General features: G+C 39.3%; 1 protein-coding gene across 1 annotated transcript in view; it reads right to left on the bottom strand.

Annotated features, from left to right (window-relative positions):
* Positions 1-14,297, bottom strand: part of LOC137616420 (midasin) — an 814,866-nt gene that overhangs the window by 313,883 nt on the left and 486,686 nt on the right. The window contains exon 19 of the mRNA XM_068346159.1: positions 2,428-2,668. Coding sequence (XP_068202260.1) covers positions 2,428-2,668 — 241 coding nt within the window. The remainder of the gene's footprint in view (positions 1-2,427; positions 2,669-14,297) is intronic.

The following is a 14,297-nucleotide window of genomic DNA, read 5'->3' as shown; positions in this document are numbered from 1 at the left end:
GTTGATGCTCGCGAGCGGGTGAGATCTAGCCAGCAGGAGAGTGCTGGTGTGTAGGAGAGAGCTGGTGAGTGTGCAAAGTCAAGCGATGGTGCGTAGGAGAGAATTGGTGCGCGCACGCGGACTAGTGATAGTGCGCACGCGGGGAGCTTGTTGGCGCATAGGATAGTGCTGGCGCGCAGGAGATCATTGGCACGTAAGAGTGTGCTGGCGCGCAGGTTGTAGCTGTCGTATAGAAGAGTGTTGGCGAGCAGGAGACTGAAGTTGCACGCGCGCTGAAGTTTTGGTGAGCTCTGATGCGCCGGTGATCGTTGGCGTGCTGGTAGGTGCTGAGGGCCAGCAAGTGAAGGCACGCGGCGAAGCGTTGTAGAGCGCTGACGAGATGCTGGTGCACTGCAGGGAGCTGGCGAGCTGAAGATCGTTGGCGCGCAGCTGCGCACTTAAGTAGGGCCTCAGGAGGCTGTACCGGGAACAGGAACAGCGATGGTAGGTCGCCTGGCAGGTAGCACAGGAACAGGGATGTGCCCCTTGGAAGGGCGAACATCCACTGACTGAGATCGCGAGCAATCTAAAGAAGGGTCCAAGACCGAAGTCGGAGGACTAGTAGTAGCATCATCGGAAGAAGGTCCAAGAACAGGTGAAGGTCGAGGGCCAAGAGACAACGGAAGCGGAGACTCCTCTGCGGGTGACGGCTGCGATGATGAAACTGAAGTGCCGAACAGGCGCCTTTTCACCGATAGTGAAGGGAGACCTCTAAGGCGAAGCGGCGGGCGAGCTCTGCGACGGAGAGGCTCTCTAGGGGTCGTTGGATTAGCAAGCTGACCATAAGCAGCAGCAGTCCTTCGAAGAGGAGTCTCTATGAGTGAACTTCCCCAAGGGGGAAAAACACTCGCAGTACAGACAGACGTAGGACTAAGTTTCCCCATCGAAGGATGATCAGGACCGGGGGAAACTAAGTCGGCAGCAACATCTGGAGAGTCTGGAGGGGTAGGGGAGTCGGCAGAAACTACAGAAGACACCTCTGACACCACGACGTCGACAAGCGCATGAAGATTTACCTAGTCGACGACGACGGTTGCACACTTGCACCCCGGAGGATGAGCTGCAGCAAGGTGTCCTTGGAGGGCGGACCCGGAAGCCCCAACGACGACCAAACCTGTAACACAGAAGACAAAGACAAGGCCTCACCCGGGGGGAGAGGTGGGGCAGCTTCGCTAGGGGGAAGCAACACCATCTCTCAAGGACCGGGGTTGGCTGGAATTAAATGGGTTTACGCTACTACTCGACGGTTGAGAGACGGAAGAAGAAACCTTGGGTTTTTCCCCCTTTGAAAGAACCTTCTAAGGAGAAATATCCTGCTTAGACTTCTTCTTCCGCCGTCGCCCAAATGTCTCCCACCTTTGACCTCAGCAGGCGGGACAAACGGTGTGGTGCGCATGCTTGCAGAAGTAAACACATACACTAACAGAAAGAAAAAGTAAAAAAGAATTAATGCAGTCCAAATTACGGCGAAGGATGAGGAACGGCAAAGACTGTACACCATCCGAGCCAAAAGTAAAGTGAGCTAAATCACCGCTAACTAGCGGTGCGGGTAGTTAACCCTCGCTAAATTTTAATGGCTCGTCAATTCAGCTACGCAGAAAGTAATACACCTAAATAAATAGCGTAGGTTTGTATTCCAGTTATGGAACAAATAAGTATGTATATTATATGATTTCGAGTCAATCCTTCCAAACTACTAACCTATTAATGAACCATAAGCAATTAGTATACCCTAAAAACACAAAATATGTCGCAAAAATAAATATTTTCATAATTTCATAAGTATCAAAGCACTCAAGCATTCACCTCTTTCACCACTCCAACATACAAAATGAACATCCATGGCGACATCATACATCCCGGTGACTGCGGGGGCATAAAAACAATTAGAATAGCGCCAACATATCCCTGTGTGTCGTAAGAGGCGACTAAAATGGACGGGACGAGGGGGCTGGGAACCCCCTCTCCTGTATATAATCCTGCGAGTTATCGAAGAGGTGGAGCTGGGGGGAGAGTGACTGCTCCCCCACACTCTAGTACTCTTTAGTAGGATAAACAAATGATTTTATCTTCCATAGGGTTTATATTGCAAATGACATATCTGGTACATCTCACACTATTTTACCTGAATGTTCTGACGATCAGCATACGTCATTGTAATGAAGAAGTTAATTAAAACTTTGACTGAAAGATAAATTAGAAATCTGGATGGCAGTTGATGGAGTGGCATTGTTTATACAAGTGTTATTCCTCGCAGCTCCAAGAGAAGCAAAAACAGTGTTTTAAATATCTTTATATTTACATTTACCCCAGCTGAGCTTTTCATTGAGAGAATGATAACACATGAATTTCAGGAAAGTATCATCTACATATGAAATTCATACTTACATTATTACCACGAACCTCCCTCTCTATGAATGAATGACCAACTTGAAGTGTCGTGTCAGTAATGTAAAATCGTCCCACACTCTTGTAAGAAGGATAATTCTCACCAAAGACACGATCATAAAAAGTGAAAACCTTTTCCTTATCTTCCTTAGTTCTCATCCGTTCTGAATATATCAAAGCTACATATTCTCCAGGATTATATTTTTCAGCTGACTGATGCTTCGTCATGACATCACACCACCTGTGGAATTCAAAATTAACTCAATCAAAATTGTTAACTTCATCTATACGATACAACATCAAAATATGAAATACAAATATATTACAAACAGTCTGGGAACTAGAAAAAAAAATTACATCTTAAAGAGACCCGGCTGGTATGCCAATACATGGGGGTATACGACGAAAAACACAGAAGCGTGAAAAATTTCATTGAGCTTCTGATGGTAATGGAGAATGCATAATTTGTCAAAATTCCTCCTACTTTCAGTTACAGGGTATTTAGTAAAAGTTACTCAATAAACCAAAAGCATCGATCCCTACAAGAAAATGCAGTATTTCCTGTTGTTGTATATTTTGATAATTATTACATTTTAATGATCAAATTTATAGCAATGGCATCTGTATAGATTCACTGAGTCACAAGACAAGAAGTTTTATAATTATACCCTTCAGTGCTAGCACAAACCTCAGAGAGAGTGCACGTTTGAGTTTGACATCTGACATTCACTCACTTTTACGTATGTTTTTCTTGGTTTCAGCAACAATGTTATCATGCCAAAGAGGAAAAGACAATTTCAACATCTCACTAACATGAGGAAGAAGTAAATTTGTTCTAATAAGAGTTCAAGACTGGGTAATATTGGCGATATTAGCGGAGTTAGTGATGGAGAGAGAGATGACGCAGTAGCTACCGTCTCGCCTAATGAAGAAAGATATAGAGGAAAGGGATCTTTCCTTATGATTAAATTATGATAGATAACTTTATTTTGGTTTATCAATATCCAAAAAGGAATATATACTTCATAATAATCATGATTTATCAAAAACTTTGAATGCCCATATCTCGAAACTATACTAATTGACATTCAAGTTCTATCTTCTCCATTAGTTTTAAAAATATAGCATTGAAATTTAGTATATAACTTAGAAAGACATCATAAAATAATCAAATAGAGCAATTTTTTCCAATATTGGTTACATAGTTTTTTTTCTAAGTTTCCCTTCCCTGATTCATAGGGTTCATTTTTTTTTACCTTAATGAAAAAATTCATATCTAGCAAAAAATTGACTTTAAAACAAAAACCCTCAATTTCATCGAAGGTCTACATCAGGTCTATAGAGGGTAGAAATCCTAGGTCTTAATATTAAATATCAAAGGAAGAGATAGAATTTCAAAAACATCAATTTTCAGGATAAATTGCCCTGGTGTCGCAAAACCAAAGGTCAGAGGAGAAAATCCTATGAAGTTTGGAGATGTCCTAAGTCACCTTGTCCAGTGGTATGAATGTCAAAGTCATGTCCTTAAAAATCAGCATTAGTCGGCTAGCCCCCTTAATGCTTAACAAAAATATTAACCAAATCAAAATTGTTAACTTCACCTATAGGGTGCAGTATTAACATATGAAAAACAAATAATGTATTACACACAGTAATACAATTTATAATTTAAATACTTACCTACGTGCCACATGAGTAATATAAAAAACACTAGCTACTCAACCTTAAAATAAAAATCACAATTAATTTCTCTCAGCTCCAAAAATTGTTCCCCATGGGGATCAACCACCATTGTATCATGTCCTACTTCAGGTCAAAAACTGTGCTCAATGATCACCTATACCTAAAATAAGTCTTATCTTTTTATGTCAAAGGTGTTAAAATATCTGTACTCGGCTCAAATATATCAAAGCTAAGTATTGATATGCTGTCATATATTCTATAACAATGGGGAACTACCTCACTTCTTGGTTGGTAGTAAAATTATAATAAAAGAAATCTTATAATTAGCTAGAATAACAATCAGGTAAACTTCATCATCATAATTCTAATACTACTCTACAATTACCTTTACACTGAAATGCATTGAGGGAACTCGTGTCTTTTCTTGGGAAAACAACCAATTAGAAATACTGTATATGGATGGAATCACCAAAATAAGTTTTGCAATTTCCACCAGACATTCAAAATTCATAAGCTAATAAAAACTACTCTTATTACAATACAGTACCAATACTTTTATCAAGTGGAATATGACATACAAAGGAGATCCTCAGGTTACGAAAAGGCTCCGTTCCTATGGCACGTCAGAAGTCAGATTAATATAGAGTACGGTCCCGAATTATGCGTGTTCGAATTATACGATTCCCCTTTTATGCGATCTCTATTTTTCAAAAATAAATTTTCTGTATCTGCAAAGCTGTTCAAAGTCTGCTAGTCAAGCACTACAAAATGTATCGAATCAAGTATATTGGTAGCCCTAAATATACGGTGATTTATAATAAATGTTACAACACAATATTAACATTACATCTTATTAACATATTTTCATAATAAATAGCCTATTTAAGGATAAAATTCCACATCAACAATGAAATCAACTGTTAACTGTGCGAGTCCAGCTGACAAAATGTAAACAGAATTGTGGTTACGTTCTCGGCAATCTTTATCTTTCTCCAACCTTTCGATAATTTTAATGGTAGTGTTAATGATGGTATATTAAAGCATTATTTTTGTTTAGTACAGTATATATTAAAGCTTTATTTTTCCCTCCGGGCGTTCAAGGTTTTCAAGAGTAGACTGGGTACATTTGTCGGCAGTGAATAGCCTAAACTTCGGTAATGAGTCGGCAATATTTTGTCATATTTTGAACAGTATACATTTGATTTGCAGAGATTGGTTTTGTAGAGTACACGGTATAATTATAAAAAATTCTCTCTCTCTCTCTCTCTGGAGAGAGAGAGAGAGAGAGAGAGAGAGAGAGAGAGAGAGAGAGAGAGAGAGAGAGAGAGAGAGAGAGAGAGAGAGAGAGAGATATTTGATGCCAGAAATCCTCAAATTTTCTCTCTCTCTCTCTCTCTCTGTAAGAAATAAAACCTTAGTTCACATATGGCAACCTGAGTTTAAGAATGAAATTAACATAACTATTGTTAGTTGTGGCGATCAATTCCTCGCTTCAGGAGGTACACGAAACAAAAACACGGCATTCGATTACAACAGCTGATTCTCTCTCTCTCTCTCTCTCTCTCTCTCTCTCTCTCTCTCTCTCTCTCTCTCTCTCTCTCTCTCTCTCTCGTGTTATACAATACTTACAAATAGATGAAGAAACCAAAATCGGGTTTCGTAAAGTGTCAATTAAATAAGAAACGAAAAAATTATACCGTGTATATATCCATTTCAATCATAGCTTAAAATACGGTATCCGATTTTGTCAGCAAACCACAATCTTTTAGGAAACATCATTTTGTTCTAGAAAATTGCTACCCTTTAAATAGTTAATTACGCTTCAAGAAAACATGGGCATTTGTTTTTGAATTTCGGGTGTGTTTTAAAAATCGAGTATTGCTGACTTCTTTTTGTTTTACTTCTAGCTGTGATCAGATCAGCTGATGTCTAGTTGACGCTCTTGAGAGCGTACGAATACAGTAACAAAGTATTGTTTATACCATTTCTTAACTTACTCAAACCATCTATACAGTTAGTTAATATTACATAAGCACCAATGTGATTTAATCTATCATATTTTTTGTTTAGTACTATTAAAACTCTCTCTCTCTCTCTCTCTCTAGCTAGGCTACCTTTCACAACCTCTCCTTTTTTACCTCTTATCTCTCAAACAAATGAAATCTTTGTGGCTTCACAAAGTATTAATTATAGTAAAAATCAATCATGATTCAATTTCCTTACTTTCTCCAAACTCGCACCATCTCTGTCACGTCAAACGTTATGGCGGTAACTTGATTGTTCGATGACTTTAAAACCCGGCCTAGTAATTTCTTCTTCTTTTACTCTTTTTTCTGATGGTTCCATAATTGAGGTGGGTAAAAGTTGACTTATAACAGAAGTTAGGAAAAGTATTTTGGATATGAAATGGACAATTATCTTTCGTAACAGTTGAGAATTATCGTAAATTATCATTCTGTCATTAGCGGCAGTTTGTTATTGTTGATTTGCTACGTAGGTAGGAATTTATATAGATACGGTAAATAATATTTGTAATAACATATTTACTAAAAGCTTTTAATATCATTATTTATCACTTTTATCATGCGTGTTTAATGCCTTTGTTTGTTTATTATGATCGAAGATGGAGCATACAGTAAACGAATGGAAGGTTTCCATTTCAGGCGGTGTCGTAAAGAAAAACATTATATAAATGGCATTCATTTCATTTATTTGGAAGCTCTTAAAAAAATTAAGTAGAACATTGGTAATAACAAAATCAACATATAATCAATACTTGGTAGGATTGCTGTCGATGCAAAACCTAACCTTTACACAGATGTGTAAATGCGTCTGTTTCTTCATTATGATCAGAGATAAACGCAAACAAAACATTGGTTGTTTTTTATTGTGCTTTTTGGCGTGTTTAGGAAACGCATGATATAAAATCGCCTTTATTTTGATAATTCTGGATTTTCAATGATTCAACAAAAGCTAGTCTATAGAATATGGCTTTGCTATTCACCAGTTGTTTTATACAATAGATATGACAAACATTAAAATTTGCTTGTATTTTGGATTGTGTTATAACGGGAAATATACGGTGTTTACACCCATCCTAGTTGTAATTTTAACCTTTTTCAAGTTATTAGAACTTTAAAGTATATTAAATGTTTGATTTATTCACAAGAGCAAACTGATATTATAAAAAAAATATAGTATAGTACATCGAAAGTATTGGAAATGGGTAGTAAACACGTTTGAACGGGCAATTATTTCTGTTTGTTGTGTGTTTCGAAATATGCGATTTTCTATTCATACGAGGTCATTGATCGACCAAATTCTCGCATGATTCGGGACCCTGCTGTACATAACATATTGTACTTACATACATATATACATACAGACATACTGTACATGTATAATATACCCTTAATAGAGAGAAAATAATCCCTTACCATTCATAAATTACTATATACTATATATAAAACTATTTGTACCCTATACAGAAGTGTACCCACACTTACACAGTACTAGTAGACAATAAGTAATACATATGATACAGTAATGCCTCACAACACTAAATTAATTCCTTCTGGAGTGGCTTTCGTAACATGATTTTTTCATGTTGAGTCACATTTTACATGTAAATCGTCTAATTCGTTCCAAACCCTACAAAACAGCTCACTAAATCTTAAAATAAAGCTAAAGTATAACCACAATGAAATACTGTACAGCCAAATAGATTTTAACCATTCAATATACCTAAAGTAACTGTTAATACCTATAAATTAAGTATTTATTAGAACAATGTAATAATAAATGGAAAATAATACAATACATACAGTATAATACTGTACATATACAAAATATACAGTACCATATGTACTGTACATAATATATTATATTTATCCCTACTATAGACTACAGATACATTTCCTACTGTGTTAACCAATTTTCTTCAACTTTTTTTAATGGGTGACTATTCTATTCACGACCTGGCTGGCAAATCTCTTTTCTTAACATAAAACATTTTTCGCAAAGCAAGTCATAAAAATATTTGCATCTCGTTTCGCAGAGTGAAAATTTCGTAAGCAGATTCTTTCGTGAAGAAAGGTACGACTGTATTTCCTTACAATCATTCTTGTGGTTGCCCTTAAACTGCCATCAGGTCTCCCTTCTGCTTTCCAGACATGGTGCACATAAAAAAGGCCAAAACTATGCGAAAAAGAGAATCACCAAAATCCCGAATTTGCATTAAAAACAAAGATTGCAAATTAATGCTAAAGTACCCTGTAACAAACTATTCCAGAGTGTTAGATGCTCTCCTTGTCAGGAAGTAGTTCGTCGTATCAACGAATCAAAGATCATGGCTCGAAATTGAGTTACAAGGATTTTTCAAGTACTTTATGGAAGCCACTTCGTAACTAAGAATTACGGTAACTCGGGGCTGCCCTTACCCGAGGACCTCCTGTAAACAATTATGTAGCCTTGAATTAAAATATCTACAGCAAAGAATTATAGGACTTTATATCTGTCAAACTTTGTACGATCGCTGTGTTGTGACCAATACAGATATTAACAGATATATATTGCCAATTTCATGTTATAGTAATCATATTAACACAAGGAGTCTATTGAAATAGGTTTAATTTCTTAAAATGTAGTGCTTTGTTTTCAGCAGATACAGGTATTTTCAATATATTTTACTTATGTATTAATGCTTAAAACCTAAGTCTACTTATTAGAAATGTGAAAGTGGCATATTTTTTGCCTGGCAATGCCCGATCTGTGTAAGGGTACTATTCTTTGTACTGTTATCCAAAAGGTTACGTTGAATGTAATTAAAGGTCACTTGCTCATGATCACCTACTATAATAACAATGGACAAGCCAAGTGACACCCGTAAACCAATGCTTTTTGTCCAAGAAATTTTTGTATTTGTGTGTGTTATTATAAGCATCAGTTACTGATATATGGTCCTGATACTTTATAAAGTAAATGATATATGCACGTTTTGTGTGTGAATAGCACTCGAAGAAAGATGATTCATGTATTGAGAAAAAATAAATACTGTAAACAATTTCTCTTCAAAAGAAAAGTGTTTTAAAAGATGCTACATATACATATAATGCCAATATCTTATACTGCAGTATTTACTTTAACCATTAATAAAGAATGTTAAAAGAAAATAAATGTTAATAATACACATACAGGAAGGTGTACATAGAATCAGGAATGAGCGTAAAGAAATAAGTAAACAAGTCTACTTGATAAGTAAACAAGTCTACTTGAGAAGTAAACCGTTTCCCTTGACTCCTGAGGTATTAAGGAATCTTCCCAAGGAGGAATATATCTGCAAGAAGCATTTAAAGGACCTTACCTGTAGATCTGATAACTCTGTATTTTCTACCTGATCCCACCCTGGGGATTGGGGATTTTAGAAAGTTTGACAGGGTACGAAGACCAACAATCCTTATGATTAAGCAAAGCTTCTTTCCAATAAATTAGTACTTATCAAATTATGATGTGGAATGCCACCGAAATGAAAGATATTGCCATACCCAAAATTTCTTTCAGAATGGTAAGGGAAGACTTATTTTACTCTCCAAGTGCTTAAGTAACAAAAGTCAATAAGAAAAGCCAGCACTTTTTGATTAAGGATGAAAAGGAATCCTAACCCCATAAAACAAATTAGGATCAATACCTCTTTAAATAAGCCTTCAAAGCACTGAGACATATAATCTTGAAAATTTTTACCCACTAAAATGATGAAGAATGTTTTGGTATATAAAAAAAATCTTTATCCGTAAAACTCAATATAATTTTTATCTGTAATACCTGGCAAAAGTGCCCCCCCCCCCAAAAAAAAAAAAAAAAACTTGGAGTTTGATAATTTGCTTGGCCAAAGCAAATGCCAAAGAAAAAGTTTACCGTAATGCTTTTAAACCTATTCCATTCAATGTTTAAAGGTTAAGGGTATGTGGTTACAGTTTCATCTGAAGACGCTCACCAGAACAGCTGCCGGGCAAGCAGGAATCTCCCCAGTAAATTGACTAACTCATTGTCTGAGGTGGGAATAGATCTGCCACAGCATGAATGGAAGGCAAAATCATTACCATAATACTATCCAGTATTAGGCCTCAAAATATTTCAAAACCACACTAAATTCCAATGGACAGAACAATCTACAGAGAGATTTCTCAACATTAAAAAATTTGAAAACATTGCTGATGAACACTGAAGCTGACATCTAACTTTAAATACTTTATAAGTAAATTATGCCTTGAACCTTTGATGGCTGATAATAAAATTTTCTTCTCATAAAATAAGAAACATGACAAATTACAAAGTAATTTGTATTTTTCCTAACATACAAACCTGCAGTTATTTATAGGGGTATAATTTCGGCGAAGCTAAAAGACAAGCTATGATAATTTTAGCAAGGGCTGCTGACTATCCCGCTCACTCAAAAAACAAGGGCTGAGCACCCACTTTGCTTTCTGGCAGGACTTCTTGGGGGACAGGGCTGTTGGGCCAATTTGTATGAATAGCTCCAGGTTTATATGTTAGGAAAAATACAAATTACTTTCAAATTTGTCATTTGCTCCGACACAAATACAAACTGTTCGCTATTTATAGGGATGACTTATCTCTCAGGAGGGAGGAAGTCACCCACCACGGGATTTGGCATTTGACCCAGGGTTCCCTCTCCTTCGATATTAAACCAAAGGTAGTAGGAACCCTGCCCTCGCTAAAATCGTTGTGCTATGCACAACTAGAGGCCTGCAGAAGATGTGTGTTCGTGATACTAGCAATGTATCTGGTCTTGGTAAATAGGATCTCGAGTCAGGAATGTGAGAGAACTGAGACTTCACCCAATAGTCTTCCTCGCAGGGGGTACTGGGAACGAAATAAGTATTATTTATATGCTTAGCATACACAAGCTAAAGGAATCTTATCAGCAGAGAGGGGTTATCAGATGTACTGGGTACCATGGTGCTTTCCCGGGAGAGGGGCGGGAGAAGAAGGCGAAAAGAAGGAAGCCATTCATTCTTTACTCATTATCCCAGACTAACCCGGGTAACCTCAACCCTCTGCTACTTGTCCATCATGGAGCTTGAGGTGTTTTAGACCACTTTTGCAGCCAGCACAGGACCAATGGAAAACGTATCCATGTACCTGTGGGTTAAGTCTTGCAGGTAGTGGATGAAGTGGATCACGAAGGTCGTCTGACGCTTCCACACGTCCGCTTGTAGTACCTGCGCCGCAGAGTAGTTTTCCTTGAATGTCTGGGACATTGCAATGACCTCGACGTCATGAGCGCTGGGTCGTTTTTGAGGAGGGTCAGGATTAAGCGCAAAGTCAATGACCTTGTGGATCCAAGAAGAAATTATATTTCTTGTGACTCTCCTCTTGACCTTCCTTGTGCTGACACATGGGGGTAAGCTGCTGCTGTTATTTCAAGGTAACACCTCAGACTACTTACTGGACAAAGTACCAGTTGGTCTGGATCTTCAGTTACAGAATGGAGACTCTCTATCCAGAATGGGCCGAATCTAGGATCCAGCACACCCGGACTTTGAGTCTTGGCAATGAACTCAGGGACGAAGCTGAGTATTACTTCTCCCCATCTCCTTGAGTGGGAGATGTCATAAAATAGACCATGCAGCTCACTGACTCTCTTGGCCGAAGACAAAGCGAGTAGGAACACAGTCTTCAGGGTAAGGTGGCAATCTGTTGCCTGGTATAATGGTTTGCAGGGGGACCCTTCAGAGACTGAAGGACTTGAACCACATTCCAAGGAGGAGGTCTAAGTTTCAACTGGGGCCAAATAATCTCATAACTTCGTATGAGTAAGTTCTAACGAGGAGAAAATATCTATTACCAGTTTAAAGGTGAGACTCAAGGCTGAGAAGTAGCCTTTGACTGCCGAAACCGTGAGAAGCATTTCTTCCCGAAGGTGTACAAGGAACTCTGCTATTGTTGGAATAGGGGCATTGAGAGGAGTGACACCTGCCATAAAAAACCCAACTTGCCTGGTACACTGATGTTGAAGAGCATCTGGTGTCCAGTCCTTCTCGCAACTCGTTGCGAAAAGCCTCTCTGAGAGAGGATGTGCTGTACATTCTTCAGCGCACAAGGTCAAGAAACCATTCTGTTTGATGCTATAGCAGAGCTATTAGAGTCATCAATAAATTCTTGCTTATTCTGATCTGGTTGAGGACTTTTATAGTCTCACAACACAGGGGGAATGCATACACCTCTATGTTCTCCCACCGTAGTTGGAATGCATCTTGCCAAAGAATTTGGGGATTTGGGACTGGGGAACAGTAAACCAGGAGCCTGAAGTTCAGAGCCAATGTGAACAGGTCCACAGTCGGGGAACCCAAAAGTCAGGACTTTGTTGGATACTAAATAATTCAAAAACCACTAAGAGCCCACTATCTGGGTTTCTCTACTCTGATTGTTTGCAAGCAAATTCCTCTTGCATGGATTGAAGCAAGCAGATAGGGACACTGGGTTGTCTTCTGCCCATCTGAGTATATCTACTGCTAGACAGCACAGGGGCTGCAAAAAAGTACTGCCCTGTTAGTTTAGAAGTTATGACCGTGGTATTGTTGCTCATTAATACCACGGAGTGCCACTCCAGAAACTGGTGAAACTGTTGGAGGGCAAGGAAGGCTGCCCTCACCTCTAAGAGATTAATAAGCTGATACCTTTCTGATTTGGACCACAGGACGGAGATGGTGTGGTGGACCATATGCCACTCCCATTTCTTTTGATGCATATGAAAAAGAGCATCAATTCCAGGGGAGGCACGAGAAGATAAACCCCTTTGCAGAGGTTCTCGTCTGCTATCCACCATCTGTTACCCGTCTGTAACTCTTGTCTTATGTGGACTAGAAGATCCTGGGAATCAGTGGCCTAATTCCATTTGGACTTGAAACACCACTGGAGGTTTCTCATCCTAAGGTGTACGTTGGGTACTAAATGGGCCAGAGGATAGATTGCCGAGCAGACGTAGCCAGCTTTGGGCTGAGCGCTCTTCTTGCCTAAGGAAGGGGTGTGCTACCTTACTCAGTCTCTGAATTCTTTTGTCTGATGAAAAAGCTTTGTGCTGTTTGGTGTCTATTAACATGCCCAAGTATACCAGTTTTTGAGAGGGGAGCAGTTGAGACGTCTCGAAATTTACCACTTGGCAAAACCTTAGAAGGTCGTCTTGGTGGCGAAGAAGGGTAGCCGCCAAGTCTGCTAGAATCAGCCAGTCATCCAGGTATCTTAGGAGACGGATGCCGATTCTGTGAGCTCAGAATGACACAAGGGCGAACATCGTGAACACTTGGGGTGCCGTGGAAAGACTGAAACACAGCATCTTGAATGGGTATTGCATTTGGTTGAGCATGAATCTTATATACTTCCTGGATGACAGATCGATTAAAATCTGGAAGTATGCATCCTTGATATGCAGTGTGCACAGGAAGTCCTGCGGTCTTATTGCTTGTCTGACTGTGTCTGCTGTCTCCATCTAGAACAAGGTTTGAATGCAAACTTGTTCAAGGCTGAGAGGTCGATGACTGGTCTCTAGCTTCCAGACTCCTTTCTCACAAAAAAGAGTCAACTTTAGAAGAGTGGGGACTTGTCGAGGACCTCTTGGAGAGCATCATTCTCCAGCATGGTGTGGACTTTTGCCCGGACTAACTCCTTTGCGGGATCCCTTCGCATAGGAGTTCGTTTGAACTGGATCCAGTGTTAGTGGAGGGAGAGATGGCGTGAATGGGACATGATACCCTGAATGAATCACCTTAACCATCCAGAGTTCAGCCCCATGGAGCAGCCACCTTAGCCAGCAGTTTTGCACACATCCCCCCACAGGTGGACAAGTGGGAGGATTGCCCATCCTAGAGGGATAGGCCTCAGCCAGATCACCTATTTCCCTTGCGGAAGGTCTTTGAACCTCGGTTCTTGCCTTGTAAGGACTTCTTAGACACCCTTGGGCCCTGCTGTTTTGGGCCCATAGCCCTACCTGTTGGTGGTTTTGAAGACGGCTCAAAAGAGAAAAGTCTCCTCAAAGGAGAATTTTCTCAGCCTAGAAACCTAGGCCTGAAGGAGTTATTAATGGAACCTGCCAATGATTGGATCTCTTCTCTTAAGGATGGAGTTAGCCCACAGGTTAACCAACTGGTGGGAGGGGAACTCGATCGCCC

This window comes from Palaemon carinicauda, chromosome 22 (genome assembly GCF_036898095.1).
Source record: "Palaemon carinicauda isolate YSFRI2023 chromosome 22, ASM3689809v2, whole genome shotgun sequence".
Lineage (NCBI taxonomy): Eukaryota > Metazoa > Arthropoda > Malacostraca > Decapoda > Palaemonidae > Palaemon > Palaemon carinicauda.
This window is presented reverse-complemented; position numbering and strand designations above follow the sequence as displayed.